Source organism: Onychostoma macrolepis, chromosome 02 (genome assembly GCF_012432095.1).
Source record: "Onychostoma macrolepis isolate SWU-2019 chromosome 02, ASM1243209v1, whole genome shotgun sequence".
Taxonomy (NCBI): domain Eukaryota; kingdom Metazoa; phylum Chordata; class Actinopteri; order Cypriniformes; family Cyprinidae; genus Onychostoma; species Onychostoma macrolepis.
Genome location: NC_081156.1, coordinates 10753680 through 10777542, shown reverse-complemented (window position 1 = coordinate 10777542; position 23863 = coordinate 10753680). Strand labels below are relative to the sequence as shown.

The following is a 23863-nucleotide window of genomic DNA, read 5'->3' as shown; positions in this document are numbered from 1 at the left end:
TGAGCAGGGCCGGATTATCCATAGACGGGATTGGGCGAGTGCCCTGGGGCACCAGCCAATAGGGGGGCACCAAGTGATTACAATAATGACAAATCAAGTCAAGTCACCTTTATTTATATAGCGCTTTTACAATACAGATTGTGTCAAAGCACTTAACAGTATCAAATTGGAGGATAGAGTGTCAGTAATGTATAATGATAAGATTAAACACTCAATTTTCAGTTAAAGGCATTTCATTATTGAATTCAGAGATGTCATTGTCTAGCTCAGTTTAGTTTAAATAGTATCTGTGCGATCAAATCGGCGATAATCGCTAGAAATTAAGTGTCCCCAACTGAGCAAACCAGCATAAGACAAGACCTTTAAAATATTTTTCATGTTTTGTATATATTATTTTGCTGGAAGAGATACAGATGGGTAGAAAATGAACAGTTAATGATACAATATACGGAGAGAATATCAAATATATGCACGCATATAAATAATTGCGATTAGGTCAGGTCACAGTGTGCCCCTCCCCAGTCAGAGTCGAGCATATTTATTCTCAAATGGATAGGCAGCATCAATTTGGCGGTTGTGCGAAACGTAAATAAAAAAAATTTAAAAAAGAGAAAATATCACGACACATTGCCAGGGCTATACAGTGCGACTGAAAAGTAGCTACTGTGTGCGACGATCAAAAAATATTTAGGAGCACCTGTGCGACTAACCCGATCAGCATAGACTATTTGTGTTTGCGCTGAGAGGAGCTTCAAAGATTTCTACTTGCGTGTTTGTGCAGCGGTGAGTAATGTATCGCAGACATGATTCCTTGAATGCAATGTTAATCAGAATCCACTCACTGCTCAAAATACTTTTGTTCATTGCTGAGTTATGCAAGCTCACAAATCCTCTCATTATAACAAACAAAGTGTAGACGGTGTAAATAAGAGATTCGTTGTGCAGTGTAGAGGGCTTCATTGATTATAATGGAGCTTTGTGAGATTGCGATGAACTGAAGTGAGTAACAGCTTTTAAAGATTATTAAAGGAGTTTGTAAATGTGATATTAAATTAATACAACAGCTCAATAAACAATAAGTTATGTAAAGTGATGTACATTGTATGACTTTTAACAATATTGCCCGATTTTGCTCTATTTGGTCAAGGAACATAGTTTCTAACAGTCACAGCTGAGCCACTGCTCATCATTCAAACACAGCTGGTGTTTCATTTATGAATGAACCTGCGTTTTTAAATGAGTCTAGCGAGTCAGTGATTCAATTACCCACTCATAAAGACAGTCACTTGCTTCGTTCCTGAATGAATCACCTGTTCAAACGAATCAGTTGAATGAATGATTCAGTGAAAAAAAAATCAGTGACTTGCCGCCATTTTCTGGCAGTTTTATTTTTATGTTTAAAGTGTCCGTTCAGTTATTTAAATCATTTCAATCAAACAATAGTTCTATATTCAAAATTGTATATTTAAAACATTAATCTCACAACATTGTTATGAATTTAAATCATCCATGCCACCTCTGAGCCTCTGTAAATGTCTGTAAATTTACGTAGCCTATATGCCACTTTTGTGTTCTTCTGTGCCACCTTTGTAGTGGATTTTGTTATATGATTTCTTTTGATTAGTAACTTATTCTTCTTATTCTACCTGTTCTTATTCTATTTTTTTATTATTAGAAATTTTGAAAATATACATTTTAAAATTTGACAATGACATAGCCTACCTTTAATAAAATTAAGGGGAAAAATGGCATTACAAAAAATGCCCCTGTAAATCACTTTAAGTAGTCAAATATTACCTTGTAATGGGAAGGCTAATTTTTGTTATTGATCAGAAGGTGCTCCTGAATGGGGGCACTTCAAATGTGGTCACCCTAGGGCACTACACTGTGTTAATCCGGGCCTGTCTGTGAGGCACATGCTCCTCCTCGAGTGTGTTTCACAGTCAAGCACACGATCTCTTACACGGGAATGCTTTTAATGATTGGGTTACACACAATGAAATAAGCTATTTTTATTTTAACACAGAAGAGAAGAATGTGCTCAGTGTTATTGTGAATCATATTCATGCAGATTATTCAAACAGATGAGTGTAAAACACAGAAGACTGCTTTCAGCTTAAGTGTGTCGTAAACAAACCTCACGCTGACAAATACGTTTGTCACGCTGTTTTTGAGAAATAGGGTTTCAAATATAACTAAAGCAGAAGTATTTGAACTGATTCCACGTGTGTGCGGATGTGATGCAGTGTGAGAAACACACAGTTACTCAGAGACATGGACACCAGACAACAGCAGACGGACTCACAGAGCTCAGATCAGATCAGCATGGCTTCCTCCTGTTCCTGCAGTACTGGGCTCTTGCACTTTATATTTTTAAAGCGTAATCTTGCTTTGAAGTTTAAATATAAGAAACACATCTTCGCACCTGTTCATGTAGAAATGATCTCACTCGTACGCTAAACAAGAGCATCATCTGTGTTCAACTTTAGACTGCGTATATTAAAAAGGAAAACAGTATATTTAGTTCTCTTCATTTTATAAGATTTATTTTTCTTATTCCTGTGATGATCCCAGCAGCTCTCATCAGCTGATAAACAGAGCCGATGCACGATCAGACGAGAGAATCGGCAACATTAGCCTGCCGTGCGTCAGTGTTGAAATGCTTAAACATGTTTAACCATCATGGCTGTCTAAATATAAAATGTATATACATACATACATATATATAAGCAACAGTAAAACACAAATTTAAGTATCCTAATATAAGTACCTAAGAGAACCTAAAAGAGTGTGTGTTTGTGACGTTGGACGCGGTGTGATTGTGAAGATCCAGAGAAGCTGTAAACAGAAGACGGACTCACAAACACCTGCAGTGTCCGAGGCAGCAGCTGATTCAGCAGATGTTTGACTCTTAGATCAGGCAGCGCTGATGCTGTGAGGGTGGTTTCAGTAGTTCAGCCTGTAGGATTGCCGAAGGACTAAAGAAACGTTATCAGCACGATGGTATAAAACTGTACATTTCTAGTCTATTACCATCCACTGCCACTTTTACCATCGACGGAAATAAGCGCAGTTAGAACAGCTAAATATGTGGGAGAGCGTTGCTACTGAGTGACTATACTGTATTGCAATAGCTAGCACTTCAATATTAACCTAGTTAGCACATAATTTATAACTGAAATGGTTTAATAACAGTATTTTGTTATGGTTACACTTGAATTGGTTACAAGGATGAAGGATGATAAAACATACAGTTAATTGTTCCCAGCATGCATGTAAAATGTTACCTGAGAGAGAGAGAGAGAACTGACCGATCAGCAGGTCACAGCTCCGCTCACTGGACAAAAGGTGTGACAATTAGCAGACCCCCGATGAATACACATGTTGTCCTACAGGCCTTGATCACTCCGTCTTCAGGAATCCCAAACGGCCCTTTTGTTATGTAAGACAGGTTTGGGACAGTTTCAATCCTACAGTAGCTATGTTTCTATCCACCTATTTTTATGTGCATTTTGCAATTTTGCATAAAAACATGCTGGATGGAAAGCATGTTCTGAAATTCTGAAAATGCACATAAAAACTATCAAACTTGTCATGACTGACCAGCGGCCCGGTCTCGCTCACAGCGTCTGAGATGTTGTTTGGGTCGTTCTGAGAGTCGTCAGAGTATTTCTGTGTAATTGTCTCACAAACAGCAGCATCCGCCTCCGAAGCACTGACTGCAGTTACTGTGTCTCGTCTGCTCGCTCTGAGACGCTAGTCATTTATCATATATGAAAATTATTATAATATTCAGTGGATTCTCCTGCTTTTCTTACTGATATCTTTAGTGTCGGTTTAAACACAAGCATGACAAACACACACAGCTGCTCTAGAAGAACAGGTCCGAATATAACACCTTCCCAGCAAACACAAAGCTTTTCACAACGTTGTATTTTGGTTGTTTTAAGGTAATGTTGAAGTACGTTTTAAAAACTGTTTTAAATGGTAATAGATTCTACACTACTTTCTTTTAGAAACGTTGTGAAAATACCAACCTGGTATGCTTTCTTTAAGGAGGCTAGTCAAACTACAAAAACAAAACTAGACCAATTTGCAACTTTTGGGAGACTTTTGTTCAGGTGTTAAAATAACAGTATCTGCACGTTGGAATTCATTTACATTTTTGATGTTTTTAGACTGTTCTATGCGGTCCCATGCAGAAATGTAATATATTCGCATATACTGTATGTGAAACACTGTTAAATATATTGAAATACATTTTGAAAAAATGTGTAGAACATAAAGCTCATGTTACATGCATAAATATGTGTGTATGTGAAAATATATTCATGCCTCATATCATGTATATACAGTATATATATATATAAATTTTTTTTGCAATACTTTTATTTCTACACCACCTTTACCATTTCTAAAGCTATTATATTATATTATATTATATTGTTTTATAAACTGACTTAAAAACATGTTATCATGTTTCAGGACATTTTATCTGACTTTTATGTACTATTAATGTAAACGCTGCGTAACTTTGTTGTGTTTTAATGTGCGCGCGTAGAACATTAGAGTCGCTGGATCCCTGTCAGTCTTCAAGCAACAGCTGAAAACTCATCTCTTTCAACACTACTTGACTTCATCCTAAACTTTAAAAAAAAACAAAAAAAACTTTCTCTTTATTTATTCCTTCCCTTGCTAGCTTGTACTTATTTGATCAATGCCTGGGACTTGGTGTTGCGAGCACTTCCTCGGTCCGATTGCCTCTTCAAGATGAATCGCTTTATGTATTTCCCAATTGTAAGTCGCTTTGGATGTACTACTAAATGTAAATGTAAATGTGTCATGTTCTGATTGGTTGGTTTAGTCATGTGTCTTGTTCCTCATTGGCTGGTTTATGTCATGTGATCCTTATTGTTTGGTATTTACATTATGTTTACATTTAGTCATTTAGCAGATGCTTTTATCCAAAGCAACTTACAAATGAGGACAATAGAAGCAATCAAAATCAGCAAAAGAGCAACGATATACAAGTGCTATAACAACTCTGTTAGCTTAACGTAGAACATGTAGCAAGGTTTTTTTTTTATTATATAATAAATAAAAAGAAAACAGATAGAAAAGGAATAGAGCAAGCTAGTGTTAGAGGCCTTTTTTTTTTTTGCTTTTGTTAATTGTTACATTTACATTTATTCATTTAGCAGACGCTTTTATCCAAAGAGACTTACATTCAGTTGTATTATCAGTGTTGGGGAAAGTTACTTTTAAAAGTAATGCATTACATCATTGCGTTACTCCCTAAAAAAGTAACTAATTACGTTACTTAGTTACTTTTTGTGGAAAGTAATGCGTTACATTACTTTTGCATTGCTTTAACATTACGTTTTAAATATGAGCAGGTCTTGATTGTTTTTAATATAAGAAGTTCTATTTATAGCGAATGTAAAAGCATTGAATAAACCTCAGGCTGAAGGAAGAGTAAATTCACGTCTGTACAGTAGAACGCAGGAGAAGAAAGTTCAACACTCTTCAGCAATAAAAAACAATGAAGCACAATTGTTAGTTTATCTAAAGTCATTTTTGCTTATTAGTATGATTGAACTGGATCATCAAAGGTCAGCAGCAAAGACATTGGTTAATAAAATGAGATTAGATACATTTGTGTTATTTAACATTTAATTACTGCAGGTTTACGTCATATTCTGAGTTTGCATTTCACTGTTTTAATTCATTTTGATGAATACTGAATCTGTTTTTTTTGCGAGTGGGATGAATTAATGCACATTCACATTTAGTCTAGAACTACAGTAAGATCATGTTCACACACAACGCCTCTGTGCTTCTGATTCCTCCCAACATGAGGACAAGAGAGCTGTCAGTCAATATATGGGAAATTACTTTTTTGAAAAAGTAACTCAAATATTTTCTTGTAAATTAAAAAGTAATGCGTTACTTTACTAGTTACTTGAAGAAATCTGATTACGTAACTTGCGTTACTGTAATGCGTTACCCCCAACACTGTGTATAATAAATAAAAAGAAAACAAATAGATAGAATACAAAAAAGATTAGAAAAGCTAGTGTTTTTTTTAAAGAATAGAATTAGAAAAGAGAGTGCTAGAGTTAGAGGCTCAAATAAAGATGGAGGAGATGTGTTTTTAGCCGATTCTTGAAGATGGCTCAGGACTCGAGTCGGGCAGGAGGAACAGTTCATGTGAAAGTCTGTGAAAGTGATTATTAGTTTAACGACAGAAAAAGTGGTTGGTGCCCGGCGCATGGTCTAAAAGGGTTGTCCCTATTCTCTTAAAGAGTCATGGGTGTGTTTTGGACGTAACGTGCAATAAACCAATCAGAGTCTCATCTCCCATTCCCTTTAAGAGCCAGCTGCGCTCGCGCCGTGGCGGATTCGCTATTTACACGGCGGAATTTGCAAGAGCAAAGACTGAACGCGTCTCCAGAGAGGAAACGGATCTGTTCGAACACAAGGTAAAAGCATACACAATAATAATCTTTTACGTTGTGATCCTTTCATTTTTAATATTTGGCATGTTTGTGTGCTGTGTGTGTAATAAGCAGTGTGTATGCGCGTTGTGGACATTGTGGATATATATAAGTGTTGATGTGCCGCCTGGACAAAAACATGGCAGGGACAATTTTTCTTACATGACAGACTCTTTTCCCCGCTCCTGGAAAAATTTACAACATTTTTATATGTTTAGTGATGACTAAAACTAGTGTAAATGTTTAGCTTTGTTTCATATCGGGTGTGATCGCATAATTCATTTATTTATATTCTTTTTTAAAGAAGAGAATAAGACTTGGATGTTTGAGTGTGTGTTTGTGCACTTGTTTAACCTACACTGTGGGGCAAAGCATCCTCTCAAAGAGAGGAACGTGAACATTTTGACTTTGCATGAGCCATTTTATTGAGCCCCATGAGAAAATTACTTATACATCACATTAGATATTTATTTATTTTGTAAGATGTAAAGTTTTCTGTGATGGGTTAGTGTTAGACTGTAACATGTATAATTATCTGTAGATAAAAAACAAAAACAAAAAACAATGGGAGTCTGTGTAGTGTCCCCTTTTAGATAGCTGAGAAAATGTGTGTGTGTGTGTGTGTGTGTGTGAGAGAGAGAGAGAGATTACATGTGTGGGTGCGCACACACATATTGTGATATGTCCTCATGATCTGTTTACTTATTTTGATATTGCTCATCAATACAACCTTCTTTTTCTCACATATCCCATAGAGAGAGAGAAAGAGAGAGAGAGAGAGAGAGAGAGAGAGAGAGAGAGAGAGAGAGAGAGAGAGAGAGAGACCAAAAATGCAACTGGATTCCTGAGCATGTGGACCATAGATGGGCCCTGGATGTGGGAGTTCAAAACATGCATTTAATGTTCAAAAACATTCCTCAGGACTTTATTTATGGTTTTGTCAGCGGACAGAGTTGTGCAAACATCATATTTCCTCACAGGAGGTCACAGGTCGACATCGGAATTCCACATATGCTGATTTCCACATCTGGACATCATTAACAGGTCACGGGTCAACACGACGTGGGTGGCCTCAAGGCTGCGACGTGGGTGGGCTATGTGGGGGGAGGGGTAAGGTCAAAAGGTCAAAGCCATAAATCTTTCTTGACGTTTAGTCCGGATTATTAACTCTTAAAGGTCCCATGGCATGAAAACTTCCCTTTATGAGGTTTTTTAACATTACATTTACATTTATCAGACGCTTTTATCCAAAGCGACTTACATTGCATTCAAGTTACAGTTTTTTTTTTACATTTTATCAGCTCTTGCTTTCCCTGGAAATCGAACCCATGATCTTGGCGTTGCTAGCACCATGCTCTACTATTTGAGCTACAAGAAAGCTCAACATTAATATGAGTTCCCGTAGCCTGCCTATGGTCCTCCAGTGGCTAGAGATGGCGATCGGTGTAAACCAAGCCCTGGGTCTCCTGCTTCTCTTTGAGAAAATGAAAGCTCAGATGCCCGATCTGGAATCTTCCCTTTATGTCGTCATACGGGGAAAGGTTACCTCCCCTTTCTCTGCTTTGCCGCCCATGAGAAAATGAGCTACTACCGTGCGAGGCGAGCGCAATATATTATTTTCCTCGAGAGACATCATGGCTTGCAAACGAGCGAAGCACGACAGTCATCCGAGCCTATGGCTAGCATTAGCTACATGATAATAACTGTAACAGCATACATAAACAAACCAACTAAAGTACTGTATCCACAATATTTTAAACTAACCATTCGGAGACGTCCTGCTGTAGCCGCTGAGTTGCAGCTTCTTCATCCGGTGCTTCTCCATCCGGATCAGATTCTGGGTCAAACTGAAAAGCTTGAAGGACTGTGTGTCTACGAGCCACTGCGATACATCCACTGTCTACATTAGCGCATGGTAGCGCAAGCTGGTTAAGGCCACACCCCCACCCTCCACCTTGCCCCGCCTCTCTCCTCCTCATTAGCATTTAAAGCTACAGACACAGAATGGCACGTCCTAAGGAAAGCTCATTGTGGGACTGGCTCGTAGTGGCTGAAATTCTGCACCAAGGCTGAATTTCAGGAAAGAGACTTCAGATACAGTACTAGGGACCACTTAGGCCTATATAAAAGCATCCAAAAAGCAGCATGTCATGGGACCTTTAAGCCTCAATATCTTAAGCCTCTGAAGCAACTTAGAATACATTACATCTGAATACTACGGAGCCCTTTAAAGGACATTGTGGTGGCAAAAATTCAGGGTGGGAGTAAAATTTTTTTTCTCAAATGTTTTGCATTCTCTCGCAAAACCATTTGAGTTCGGACAAAGTCTTCCTGTTTACTTTGCAGCTTGCAGTGGTTACAGCTCGTATGTTCACAATGGAGCGGTTCATAGAGTTTTTATTTTGAACTTTGACTCAAGTATAAAGAAATACAGTCAGTCAGTGGTTAGTTCGAGGCACGGTTTTGGGACATTCTAAAACGCTTTAATGTGGCTTAATGTATCAAAACAGTGACATTAGGACCAAATTCGATAATAATAAATACTAATAAAATTGTTAGGCTTACATTAATAACCTTATTAATAATATTACTATTAATAAAGGAGAATAGCCCAGAATATGAATGCAATGGAAAATCACCGTTTTCATTATAGCCTACCTTAAGCGTTTTATGGGGAGAAAAAGCTTAGGCTACGTGCAGGGCGTTGCGTTCATATTCTGGGATATTCTGTCTAGTAATATTATTAATAAGGTTATTAATATTAGCCTAATAATTTGATCAGCTTTTATTATTATCGAATTTGGTCCTCCAAGTTACTGTTTTAAAACATTAAGCCACATTAAGCGTTTTATTATGTCCCAAAACCGTGCCTTGAACTAAGCACTGACTTATTAATTTATTTGAGTCCAAGTTCAAAATAAAACTCTATGAACCACTCCATTGTGACACGAGCTGTAACCACTGCAAGCTGCAAAGTAAACAGGAAGAGTTTGTCCGAACTCAAATGGTTTTGCGAGAGAACGCAAAACATTAGAAAAATATTTTTTCCCACCACCCCAAATTTTTCCCACCACAATGTCCTTTAAAGGGCTCCGTAGAATACACTGACTAGCTTGTAGTACATCTTTGGAATAAAGAGCTTTTAGAATGTTAAAAACCTATGGAGATGAAACAAGTAAGCTGACAAAAAATAAAAAATAAAATAAAATAAATATTTAACACCCCTACCCACCCCCACAAAAGCATAGTGATCTCACTTTTTAGCTTTACTCACTTTATAGGCTTTATAGCTAATATTTTCATTTACACGGTTTTTCAAAATCAGACAATATTGTGTGTAATATATTAACTTCTCATTATTGAACTGTTGTACGTGAATATCACATTTGCAACTGGTCAGTGTTCAAAAAATGCTGGGAAATCACTTCACCTAACACTAGAAGAGTGATTATACAGTAGGTTGTCTGAAAAAAGTCACGTTTACAGCCTCCTACAATATTTGTCTTTCAAATGTAGATAAAGTCATAAGTTTCCAGAAAAAATAATACTCAATAGGGCCTACAGATACTCAAAAAGTGTACTTATAAGTACAATACTCGGGTAAATGTACTTCGTCACTGTCCACCTCTGCTCTGGAAACACTGTTGGTCTCCAACCGCTATAAGCGCTGCCTCGGACAACTGTTCGGACACACACACACACACACACACACACACACACACACACACACACACACACACACACACACACACACACACACACACTCACTCTCTCACACACACACACACACACACACACACACACCGACCGAAGAAAGCGCTCGGTTCAGCCGCCAAACAAGAAGGAAGGAGTCCCGGAGGAACGACTGAATACCGGAACGATGGAGTTTCTTAAAGACGAGAAAGAAGACGCGAGTGATGCAGAAACACACGGAGAGAAAGACACCGACGAGCAGAGAGGTCTGTGATATTAACAGTGATCTATATTAGCTCTTATTCCTGTGTGTGGAACACTGTTTCCAGCATTATATCCGTGTGTCGGTGTGTTTGCAGCAATAGTAGCGCAGATCGGTATTAAAACAACCGAGTCCTCGTGAAACTTCACCGAACGATCTCTTCCGTTTGCACCGTTCTCTCGAGACGATAAACACACAAAATATGATGCTAATAGGCTACATTGTGATTATTGCTGACAGATGTCCGACGATAATTTACATGCAACTTCACATGACGTGTTTGTTTTATCCTATATATGCAACTAATGTAAGTAGGGACGGTATGATTTTAACAATAATGTTAATAAATCTGACCATGCAACAGTTTTTACATCTAGTTATTTTCACATCTACATCAAATGAAGTCTACACATGCATGGCATAGCACAAAATCATCCCAACACTTTTTCTGAATGGCTGCGCTATTTTTAATTGAGTCATTTCATCAACATTTGTGAGATTTAGGCAGCTGAAACATATGCTGAATATCCAAGTTTTTTTTGTGACTGTTAATGAGAGATTTGTGGACACATTAATGTTTTAGATTTGTGGAGAAAGAAAATGTTTTTTTAGATTTATTATATTTAAGCAAAAAGATAAACAGAGAACCTTTTGCACTGAAGCATCTGAGTGACAAGTAATACTTAAAAGTAAATGTAATACTTTTTGTAATCAATGGGGTTATTATTCAGTATTTCCATTAATTCAATTTCAGACATATTTGCTTTTATAGGCTGAGTGAAATAATTTAATTTTCATTCATAGTGTTGGTATTATGATATATTTTCTAAAAATATATAGGTAATTAAATATGTAAATATTCATATGCCTGTATATAGCCAGTATAGTCAAAGAATACATTTACTTTTCAAAAATAATCTCTTTTTCTGGGATTCTGCTTTGTCTGTCATCAGTTATTCAGCTAAATAATCAAAACACAATTATAAATAGAACAGTTGATTTAGTATTTTGGCACTTTAAAAACAAATATTACTTTTAGAACTAAATTAGCAAATATTTCTCTTTATTTAATAACACATCGACTGATCATCATAATCCTGCACATGCTAAACTTCTAAATATGTTACAATGTAAAAGTAAATGCACATTGTTCTTAAAGGGATAGTTCACTCAGAAACGTAAACTCTGTTATTTACTCTCCCTCATGTCGTTCCAAACCTGCATGAGTTTCTTTAGTCTGATGAACAAAAAAAGATGATGTTTTGAAATATGTTGGTAATCAAACAAGTTCTGGTCCCCATTGACCAACATAGTATTTTCAAACTATGGACATCAATGTCTATCAGCAAAAGTTTGATTACCAACAATCTTCAAAATATCTTCTTTTTGTGTTCAAAACTTTATGAGGGTAAGTAAATAATGACTGAATTTTCATTTTTGGGTGAACTGTCACTTTAAGGGGGCATCTTCATCCGTCTTAACCTGGAACATTGACATTTCCACCCGTAAGAATAACTCCTTATGATGGTGCACACTGTAAAAAAAAAAAGTTGAGTAAACTTAAAATAATAAGGCAACCTATCGCAAGCGCTTTTTTGAGTAAACTCAACAAACAGGGACTGAAGTCCACCCAACTCAAAAGATTACGTTAAGGTTACAAGTTGACACAACATAAATTGTCATGTTTACCTAATGAATTACAGAACTAAATATTTTTTGTTTACTGAACAAATAGGCCTAGACTGATTTATTATATATTATTTAAATAGTCTAATTAAAGAAGAGACCATAACATAGGTCAAATAATTTTTTTTTATTTAAACATTCTGTGTCCAATGCACAGCAATGACATAACAGTATCAAATATTGCCTTTTAACTTCTTAACATTATACACTGAATTCAATGCATTGAATGTTAAAGAAATCCACAAAACCGGTGTTAATTATACCATACAATGTTAGCTGTCCTGTGACATGAGGCACATTTGCAAATGTACTTAACATTTTTGGTAGATTTTAAAGTAACAATTATGTGAAAACTTCTATTCTGCATATTTTAACATCAACCTAAATGTTCCTCAAAAACAATTTGCCATTATATATATAAGAAAAATAAAGCATCCGAGTACACTACAAACCCTACTCAGCAGCTATAAGTACACTGTACTTTTTTCTTGTCAGAACATACACTGATATGCCTGTAATCGAATCTTGACCCAGATCTTTGGAAGTAGAGTGTCTACACAGAAATAAAATACAATTACTTTGTCCAGGAAAAAAAAAAAAAAAACACTAGGAGAAACTCCAGCCTGAAGAGATCGTTCACCCAAAATGAAAGTTTTTCATCATTTACTCTAATTTACAACTGGAGTTTTTCTAAACCTGACTTTCTTTCTTCTTTTGATCACAGAAGATGATATTGTGAAGAATGCTGATAACCGATCAGTTGAAGGTAGTCACTGACTGGCTGCCATAGGATTAAAATATTATGACAGTCAACCCTTTAGTTGTCAACTTTCTTCACAATATCTTCTTCTGTGTTCAAGAAAAGAAAGAAAATCACAGGTCTGGAACAACACGAGTGAGTAAATAATGAACTTTCATTTTGGGTGAATTTTCCTTTAAGGCAAAGGCTGAAACAATCAAACAAACAAATAAACAAAAACCTTAGCAGTAATTAGCACACTGAATGAAAACAGGTGTTTTTGTAGTCATTAAGTATAAAAGTATTAAAAAAGCCAACGCAAGAACGTCATTTAAGTGGCTTCATCCATTTAGCAAAGTTTGGATTTCAATGACTGCACTCTAGCTGAGCAGGTACCACCTAGATCCATGATGACTTCAAAAGTGTACTTCAATTCTTTCAGATATTCCATGTTAAATGCATATAAGAGGCCAAACAAATATGCAAATGCAGATGGAAGATCTTTAATGTCCTCAAGCACAATGGCCTCCTCCAAGATTATGGCCATGTTGATAACAGTGGGCTGCGATGTAACACCGGCAACATCATCTTCCTCCACAGTCAGAATTCCAATCTTTACACCTTTGGTGCAGCAGTTCACAGAATTCGTATCCTGGGAGAATAATGGATGGGAGGTAGGTATTAATGGAAGTGTAAATTTACATATAATAATAATAATAATAATTACTATTATTATTTAGAGGTGCATGATGCGTGTATTCGTACAGAATGGTTCACTGGGCAAATTCCAAATGGAAGTGATAATCCCTATGTCCTACTCCCTTCAAAAGGTAGAGTCCTTGGAGTGGGGACTTTTGGGTGAGCAGGGCACGTGCCTGCCCTTCCATTGGGAATTTGCCCGTGAACCGTTCTGTACGAATACACGCATCATACACCCCTATTATTATTATTATTATTGTTTGTTGTGTAAATAAACTGAATACATGTAAAATATATATAGTTTACAAATGGATTTGGAAATAGGGTATGAAAATGGTAATTTACCAGGCATATCTTGAGCAAATTTGCTGACTTCTCAAGCAGGAAAAGTAGCAATCCCTCAAGAGCCGTTGTTTTACGATGTTTGGTAATGTCACTCACCTTAAAAACAAACAAAAACAAACAAACATATATTTTGTTTATAAAATCTGCATTTGTTCTTTCTGCTTTAGGAGGTGAAGGTACAGTACACCCAAAAATGATTCTGTCATCTTTTACTCTAACCCACGTTAATCCAAACCCATATAATATAGGAAGATGTCTACACGGTCAATGCATTTTTTACATGATAAATAAAATACAGTCGATTATAAAACATGATAACTACGTACCAGTGATTTTATAGAAAAGCTGGATTTATCTGGCACGTCAGCTTTGAAAAGAACTCAATGTGCACAACATCAGAAACACGCTGCGAAATAGATTAGGCCGTCAGTTTGAGAAGAGCAAAACATTAATTATACATGGCAAATAAAATACAGTCGATTATGAAAAATAAAAAAAAGTACTTACTTAATTTTATAGAAAAGCTGGATCGATCAAGCACGACGCCACTCGTCCTTCACGTTAGCATCGACAACCACACAAAAGTGCGCGAAAACAGAAACACGCTGCAAAATAGATTAGGCCGTAAGTTTGAGAAGACCATATTCATTATACATGGCAAATAAAATTGATCGATTATAAAATATTATTACTACATACCAGGCACGATATCACCCTCATCAGCATCAACTTTTTGAAATCTCGTCATACAGCCAAGTAGCTGAAGTATCAAAGTGCGCATGCGTTCAAGGTTCAAACTGCGCACGCGCAAACAAGAAACGTTAGAATCAATGAAAACTTAAACTTCTTAGTTAGATCAACAAAATATTGCATGTTTTTAACATTTAAGCAACGAATTTGTTGAATCAACTTAGTATAATGCATGAACACTTCCAATGAAAATATCATAGTTCATTTTACTGTTTTATGTTTATTAGGAGGACTTTTTGAAAGTTGGCTTTTTTACAGTGCACACGTATTGTGTAATCACACAACATTTGTCTTAGACACACATTGTGTAGCAAAGCATTACTGTTTCTGAAACGTTTATGTCATACCAAACCCACTATCAACCTTTATTATTATTATGGTTAATTTATCAATTATGTTGTGGAGACAAAACCCAGGAAATATTATAATGAGGATAATAATAAGGATTAGAGTTGTGATAAAATGAACCTTTAACATATACATGATGATATAAAATATATATAAAATAGGGGTCACTTTTATTTCTTATTTATTTCTTGTCAGTTTAATTGATTTTAAAAAAAAAAAGTAAATTGAATTTGTTTCTTTCAGAGCTGATGGAAGTGGAAGAGGAAAGCGAAGAACAGAGTGAACTTGAAGAAGAAAGTGAAGAACTGAGTGACATTGAAGAGGAAAGTGAAGAACTGAGTGAAAAATCTTCTAAAAAGTATAAAAAGAATGTGTCACAAAAGAGAACTCGGAGAAACGGAGCTAGAAAGTCGTGCACCTGCCGTCAATGTGGAAAGAGTTTCACATGTAAAGGAAGCCTGAAGGATCACATGAGAATTCACACTGGAGAGAGACCTTTCACATGCAAGTACTGTGGAAATGGATTTAAACAAAGAGCGAGCCTTACAGAACACATAAGAATCCACACCGGAGAGAAGCCGTTCAAGTGCACTCAGTGTGAGAGGAGTTTTCGACAAAAAGGAAGCCTTACGGGCCACATGAGAATCCACACTCAAGAGAAGCCTTTTACATGCCAGCAGTGTGGGAAAACTTTTGCACACAACGGAAACTTACAAATTCACTTAAAAACTCACTCTAATCAGAAGCCGTTCATCTGTCCTCAGTGTGGGAAAGGTTTTAATTTGGCAGGAGGCCTGAAAAGGCATGAGAACGTTCACAGTGAAGTGAAGCCGTATCACTGCGCTCCATGCGGGAGGAGTTTCAGCGAAATGACCGAACTTAGAAGACATTTAAAGTCCTTCATACATAATAAATACAAGCCACTAGAGAAATTCATGCTTCAGAGTGGCTTCTCAGCTCATGGTTTGCCTTCAGGAGTGAACGTGTCATTCACTAAAACACACTTCTTGCAGTGAAGTTCCTGCTGTTTTAATAAAAGGGGGATGAATGTATTAAACAAATAATTAAAACATGTCTATTGCTGTAAACGGATGGTTTAAAATTCAGGAGTAACAACATTTTTAAATGAATAAAATTACTTGTGTATGTTACCATTCAAAAACAAGGTCTGTCTCTTATTTCAACACCTTAATGGTATCATATCGATCACAAGTGCAGTATGGAGTACCACAAGGCTCAGTACTAGGACCGTTTCTTTTCACCCTGTGCATGTTACCCTTGGGAAATATCACCAGGAAACATGATGTTAGCTTTCACTGCCTTTAAGTTCTGCAAATTTTATCACGAAATACAAACAATAAATGTGTTTTTACACTGTTTAATGTGACGTGAGGTCACTGTATTCAGCGCCTCTATTCCTCTTTTTAAGATAAGAGATAAGAGAGATAAGAGAACTTTGTCACTGTACATGTACAATGAAACTTTGGTGGAGCAAACTCCAGTTGCCTTCTTGATACATTGATTTACAGCACAAAATAATCATGAATGAACATCAGAAGGCATGTTGATGAAAATCAGAATAATTCAATAAAATTAATGTTTCATGTAATTGATCAATCACTGTTTAAAAAAATAAATAAAAATTGTCAGTAAAACTTGTGAATAAAGCTTGTGAATTGCCATAACAGTCTCAACATAACATTTACCTCAGAAAAGCCAACACTATAAATTTGACAACATTGTTTTATTATTTTAATAAATAATTCAGTTAACCGAGTGGGAGCTACTTCAACCTTTAGAACGTTTTTATTGCTGTTTTCCATGTTAAATACATGTGAAGAATGAAACGTTGGACGCAATTTTTTTTTCCGAGTAGGTGGAATTTTCACATTAATTAACTTCATTCACTCAGTATAACACAACTTCTACGATTTATTTATCTATCCATTTATGTATGTATGTATGCATTTATTTAAGTTCAAGTTCAAGTTCAAGTTGAGCTTTATTGTCATTCCGCTACATGTGGGGACATACAGTGGAATGAGATGTCGTGCCTCACAGGGCCACGGTGTGGCAAATAAATACAGACATACAACAAAGAAGTAAAACACTATAAACCTATACACAAACTAACCTACTGACAGATTTTGACTATATAAATATAATATATAAATGTTAACCTATACATAAACTAAAAAAGAAAAAAACTATACAAACTATGCGAATGCTTCACATAATACTGTACATGTGCAAAGAGAAACAAGTCAAGCAGCTGGCTGGGGAACAGTGCAAGATGATTTGTAGTGCATGAGCATGTAAACATTAGGGGTCTGACGAGACACTTATCCCACGAGACGAGATACGAGATACGAGACTGGGTTCACGAGAACGAGACGAGACAAGATTTTTTGACATTTTTTTTTTTTTTAAATCCTCAATGATGAAATATATAGGGGAAATAGTCTTTTATTCAGCATTTTGAAATCAACTTATACTTTATGAAATTAAACTTCTATTTTAATGAATTATATGCAGTAATAAAGAACATGTAAACTAGAGCTGCACGATTCTGGATAAATTGAGAACCCCCCTTTTTTTGTTTTTTTTATAAATTGGAGATCACGATTCTCTCACAAAATAAAGTAATTTACTAGTTGTTCTGACAAAATGTTCATTGCTTAAGTCTTTTAAATATATATATATATATATATATATTCATTTGAACTAAATTGAAAAAAAAAAAATTTATTCAATGAAGGAGTCAGTGTCTCACTTCATAAAGACTTGTTTAACTGTTGGTGTTACGCCCCCTAGTGGTTCGGGGTATGGAAAAGAGCAAACATAATAAGGATAGCCATTGCTTTAATTCCCTGAGATCAACTACTACGGAGCAACACAGAGACAAACAACTGGAGTAACTAACGTGGTTCGCTTTATTTACAGTAAAGTACCAATGAAGAAGCAAAAACAATCAAGGAAAAAAAGTAGTATTATATACACAATTTATACAAAAATGAATTGAAACAAACCACAGAAGGGAAGGATCACAAGCGGTGCTAAATCAAAGAAAGTAACCAAAACAAAAATCAAACACTAACTGATCCCAACCTTCTAACATAACTGAAAACAAAAGAGAAAAGAAAAAGTCTTCGGCGTGACACATGCCCTAACTAAATCTACACTCACTATAAAGCAAACATACATCAGGTAGCACACGCTTCTTACCTAGTGTTTCTAACAATAACAAACCTACGTGAGTGTGATATGTATGTCACGTGACGTTCTCTCCTTTCACTTCCCTCTAGGTTTGTTGAGCTGTAGTTTAGGTAGGTACAAACTCAATAGCAACTCAAAACAAACAAATGAACCACACCAATAAAGGTACAAACTGCTAGCAACACTCAAGGGCAAAGCCCGCCAACACAAAAGTTCAAAGTCTCCAAAAACTCCTCCTCTTCCTGTCACCTGAGCAGCTTATAATCACAAGTCCCAGTCCATGATTGGTTCAAGTACGTCAGTTCCACCAGCCAATCACGAACCCTACATTTAAAGGACAGCAAAGAACCAATAACAAAGGAAAAGAGGAGGAAACAACAAAACAAACCCCTGGCTCCTGAATGAATGATTCAATGTCAAATAAATTTTTTATACAGGTTGTCGCCACCTCCTGGCGGAAGATGATAAGCGTTACAATACAAGTGTTAAGATACTTTCGTTTTGATCTCTACTGTTGACAATAAGTGTTTATACCCAAACTATAAACTTTCATCCCAGTACTTCGGTTATTTAAATGTGTGTAACCCAGAAATAATGTGTGGTTGAAAAGACTGTTTGTGTTGCTCTTTCTGGATCAGCAGCGGCATGAATGCAGATTTGAATGTCTTTAACACCTGTTTCACATCGTAAGCGTCAGCGGAGTGTGAGCAGCGCATGTTTAGTCTGACAGCGTTCACATCGGAAGCGTGATGATGGTCGACCCTCTAATTCATCAACATCTCACGATCCACTGACACTCGCAATGTGAAACAGTCTTAATAGCATAGCTGAATCGTTGTCATTCAGGAATAAGATCGCGTGGGTGTTTGAATCAAGATCGCAAGCGCAATTTTTAACGATTAATGGTACAGCTCTAATGTAAACATTGCAAAATATTTTGCGAGGATATCGTCACGTTCTCGTGAGACAAGTCGGATGATGTTTCAGGAGGTAGGGGGTTTGTATGGGGGTTCAGAGGGTGGCGGGGTGATTTGAGTTCAGGGCTCTCAAGCATCGGATAGATTTTAAAATCTTGTTAATTACTTATAAAGCCCTGAATGGTTTAGCTCCTCAGTACTTGAGCGAGCTCTTATCGCATTATAGTCCTCCACGTCCGCTGCGTTCTCAAAACTCTGGCCGTTTGATAATACCTAGAATATCAAAATCGACTGCGGGCGGCAGATCCTTTTCCTATTTAGCACCCAAACTCTGGAACAGTCTACCTAACACTGTTCGGGAGGCAGACACACTCTGTCAGTTTAAATCTAGATTAAAGACCCATCTCTTTAGCCTGGCTTACACATAACACATTAATACGCTTCTATTATTCAAATCCGTTAAAGGATTGTTAGGCTGCATTAATTAGATCAACCGAACCGAACACTCCCCATAACACACGATGTACTCGTTACATCGTAAGTTGAATGGCATCTGCGCTAATGTTTGTCTGTTTCTTTCCTAGTCTGTTTCTCGGTCCGTGTCCGATCAGATGGTGGGTCGGCGCCGAGGTGACGCCTGCGGCCCTGATCGCCGGGCGGAGACCAGGACGCCCGGATGACCCCAGAGATATATCCCCAGATATATCAACCAAAATAACAAAATAACTAAAATATAATAAAATACCTAACTACATAATACTACTATTGTTAGAAATTGCAACAAAATTAAAATAGAAATAGAAACTTTTGAACTGCGGGTTTCGTCTGGTCAGAGGAGAACTGGCCCCCCGACTGAGCCTGGTTTCTCCCAAGGTTTTTTTCTCCATTATGTCTCAGAGGAGTTTTGGTTCCTTGCCGCTGTTGCCTCTGGCTTGCTCAGTTGGGGACACTTAATTTCTAGCGATTATCGCCGATTTGATTGCACAGATACTATTTAAACTAAACTGAGCTAGACAATGACATCTCTGAATTCAATAATGAAATGCCTTTAACTGAAAATTGAGTGTTTAATCTTATCATTATACATTACTGACACTCTATCCTCCAATTTGATACTGTTAAGTGCTTTGACACAATCTGTATTGTAAAAGCGCTATATAAATAAAGGTGACTTGACTTGACTTGACTCTCACAGCCTGGGGGAAAAAGCTGTTGAGCAGTCTGGCAGAGCGGGCTCTGATGCTCCGGTACCGTCTTCCTGATGGTAGGAGCTGGAAGAGACTGTGGGAGGGGTGTGTGGAGTCCTTCACGATACTATTGGCTTTGCTGGAGCATCGTGTGAGGAAAATGTCCAGGATGGAGGGGAGAGGGGCACCGATGATCTTTGCAGCTGTGTTCACTGTCCGCTGGAGGGTCTTGTGGTCTGCTGCACTACAGTTCCCGTACCAGACAGTGATGCAGCTGGTCAGCACACTCTCAATGGTGCCCCAGTAGAAAGTAGTGAGGATGGGTGGAGGGTTGCTCTTTGACGGACAGGTTGTTAGTGCCACACCATTCAGCCAGCTGTGCCACTTCCTCTCTGTAGTGCGTTTCATCGTTGTTGCTGATGAGACCTACCACTGTTGTGTCATCAGCGAACTTGATGATGTGGTTGGAGCTGGACTTGGCAGTGCAGTCGTGGGTCAGCAGCGTGAAGAGCAGCGGGCTGAGCACACAGCCTTGTGGGGCACCTGTGTTCAGTGTGGTAGTGCTCGAGGTGTTGTGGCCGACACGGACTGACTGAGGTCTTCCGGTTAGAAAGTCCAGGATCCAGCTACAAAGGGAATTGTTAAGGCCCAGCAGGTTTAGTTTAATAATGAGCTGTTGTGTTGAATGCTGAGCTGAAGTCGATGAACAGCATTCTAACATAAGAGTCTTTGTTTTCTAGGTGGGTAAGAGCCAGGTGGAGAGTGGAGGAGATTGCATCGTCCGTAGAGCGGTTCGGACGGTATGCAAACTGGAGCGGATCGAGTGTGTTGGGGAGGCTGGTTTTGATGTTGTGCATGACTAACCTCTCAAAGCACTTCATTATGATTGGAGTCAGTGCTATGGGACGGTAGTCATTTAGACAGGACACAGGTGATTTCTTTGGTACCGGTATGATTGTTGTGGATTTGAGACATGTGGGGACGACTGCCTGGCTCAGCGAGGTGTTGACGATATCTGTTAGGACATCTGCCAGCTGTGCAGCACAGTCTTTCAGTACACGGCCAGGTATGTTGTCGGGACCCGCAGCCTTGCGTGGGTTGATTCTAGATAGGGTCTTCCTTACGTCGGCTGGAGACAGACAGAGCGCCTGGTCGTTGGGAGGTGTGGGCAGTTTTTGTGCAGGTGTGTCATTCTGCATTTCAAACCGTGAATAAAAGTGGTTGAGTGTATCTGGGAGGGATGTGTCGTCATCACAGGCCTGTGGCGGGGGCTTGTAGTCTGTGATGGTCTGAATAGCTTGCCACAGACTCCGTGTGTCTTTACTGTCTGTGAAGTGATTGCCATCTTGGTTCAACAGCCCTCTTGCTGTTTTGAGGGCTGCTTTATCTCCTGATCTGAAAGCTTCATCTCTGGTCTTTAGCAGCCCACGAACCTCTGCTGTCATCCATGGCTTCTGGTTGGCGCGTGTGGTGATGGTCTTGGTGACCGTCACATCATCAGTGCACTTTTGGATGTAAGCAGTCACAGTTTCAGTGTACTCCTGCAGGTCTGTGTGGTTGTTGTAGGTGGCCGCCTCTTTAAACATGTTCCAGTCTGTGTCCTGGAAGCAGTCCTGCAGTGCTGAGGTAGCATCATTTGGCCAGATTGTGATGAGTTATTGAACCAGTTTGGCCAGTTTGAGAAGTGGTCTGTATGCTGGATTAGCATAACAAAGATGTGGTCCGAGTACCCGACATGGTGGTGGGGTACAGCCTTGTACGCGTTCTTTTCTGTTGTGTATAAGTCCAGTGTGTTATTTCCCCTTGTTGCAAAGTTCACAAGTTGGTAGAACTTTGGCAAAACTGTCTTTAAGTTTGCGTGGTTGAAGTCACCGGCTATGATGAAAAAGCAGTCTGGGTTATTTGTTTGTTGTTCGCTGATGGCGCTGTACAGCTCGCGAAGCGCGTCCTTATCGTTTGCACACGGGGGAATGTAAACCGCGACAATAACAATGGCTGTGAACACCCGCGGCAGGTTTTTAGTTATTAAGGTGCCACTAAAATGTCACCATATTTACTAAACTACTGCAAGTAAACACAATCTTGGTACAGCAGCTCAAAACAAACAAACAAACAAACAAAAACATCAACAAACTTACTCATTAATTTTAGTTGTTTATACAACTAAATACATCTACAGATATCAAAAATTAACATTTCAACTAGTGACAAATTAATTCTTGATATCTGGAATTCACATTTTTACTAGTAACAATGTAACTATTGATATCAAAAATAAAGGCTTTTACTAGTAATAATTATATTTCTGTATTTCTATGTGCAATTGGAATTTTAACTAGTAAGAAATCAATTCTTGATATCAACAATTGAATTTGAATGGCAGCCTATGGTGACATGTAACTAGTGAAAATACAATTACAGATATCAAGAATTATATTTTTTACTAGTTGAAATCCAATTCCTGATATCAAGGGGGGTTGCCATACAGTGCTGATGTTACTGAGGTGTTGTCAGTCACACATGTCTAAACACAACACCTTTACTCTTATTCAGACGCCTGTAGACTGTGTGGTGAATTAATTCTTTGGTTCATTAACATTTAAGCAATCAATCACGCAGAACTGAGCCATTTACAGGTGTGACATGGACACGTCTTTCATCCTCAAACACATTTGCACTTATTCTTATTCATAAGCAGAGGGAGACGAGAGAGGAAGGTCCTGACAGGCATGAGAAGTCATAAATACAGTCGTAAATTCACATCTGTCCAGTACAGGGCTGTCAGCTGCTGTCATCTCAATCAGGAGAGATGGGACCCTAATGACATGAGATTCATGATTGACATAATTATAGTCATAAATCATCAGATTGACACATATGACTGCTTGAAGTGTTTGCATTGCTGAAACTATGTCAGAAACGTGACTGTGTCTCTCTTACATGCAGGACTGACTTTAGAATAATGTTACAATGTGATGATTGTTTTCAACAAACAACTGCATGTTAGATCCTAAAATAGAGCCTCAGTGTAAATGATGCATGATGCATAGAGTTTTGCAAATGGTCACTTAAAAATAAAATTAAAAAAATACTGCAAAAACTAGCGAGTATGAAGTTTGCTGTAGCAGACTGCTTCACTCAGGCTCTAATGTAAACTGTCCAAACCATGTCTTTTCTGCTGTATTTGGGGTGAAATGCTCTTCATGAATGTCAATGGATCAGCGAGAATCATCACACATTGAGCTTCATTAACATGAAGACCAGAGGAGCTTCATTTACATCATGGACTGCTTTGTTAATGACGGAGTTCAGGATGTTCTGTTCAGTCTGGCTCCGAGGTGTTGTGTGATTGTTGTTGTAAGAAAGCCTTTAACACATTTGTCACCACAACTTTGAGTTTTGAAAAATAAATCAAATAATAAATAAATAAAAAAGTATTTTGTAACCCATTCCAGTGGATGCAGGCAATGCATTATACAGGAGGCTTAAAAATCGCCTCAACGAAGCTGCTGTGAAGTAAACAT

The 23863-nt window shown here is 37.8% G+C and overlaps 1 protein-coding gene and 1 long non-coding RNA gene across 3 annotated transcripts; one reads left to right on the top strand and one right to left on the bottom strand.

Moving 5' to 3' along the window:
• Window positions 1-10180: 10180 nt before the first annotated feature.
• Window positions 10181-16186, top strand: LOC131552063 (gastrula zinc finger protein XlCGF49.1-like). Of its 2 annotated transcripts, none has more exons than XM_058795513.1 (2): window positions 10181-10456; window positions 15263-16186. In XM_058795513.1, the coding sequence occupies exons 1-2, from the start codon at window positions 10378-10380 to the stop codon at window positions 16033-16035; spliced, it is 852 nt and encodes a 283-aa protein (XP_058651496.1). In that variant the 5' UTR covers window positions 10181-10377; the 3' UTR covers window positions 16036-16186. The 2 variants fall into 2 exon arrangements, with proteins under 2 accessions (XP_058651496.1, XP_058651504.1); XM_058795521.1 differs by lacking the exon at window positions 10181-10456 and adding an exon at window positions 13415-13551.
• Window positions 13389-14637, bottom strand: LOC131552099 (uncharacterized). The gene is made up of 5 exons (XR_009273891.1): window positions 14621-14637; window positions 14429-14526; window positions 14248-14327; window positions 13922-14017; window positions 13389-13529 (listed from the first exon to the last, which is right to left on the bottom strand). It is a non-coding gene; the product is annotated as an uncharacterized LOC131552099 (long non-coding RNA).
• Window positions 16187-23863: the final 7677 nt, after the last annotated feature.

Bases quoted from the DNA above. Each gene is read 5' to 3' on its own strand.
- LOC131552063 (XM_058795513.1), top strand. From the start codon at position 10,378: ATGGAGTTTCTTAAAGACGAGAAAGAAGACGCGAGTGATGCAGAAACA. The intron at 10,457-15,262 runs GTCTGTGATATT...TGTTTCTTTCAG, and splicing joins AGACACCGACGAGCAGAGAG to AGCTGATGGAAGTGGAAGAG.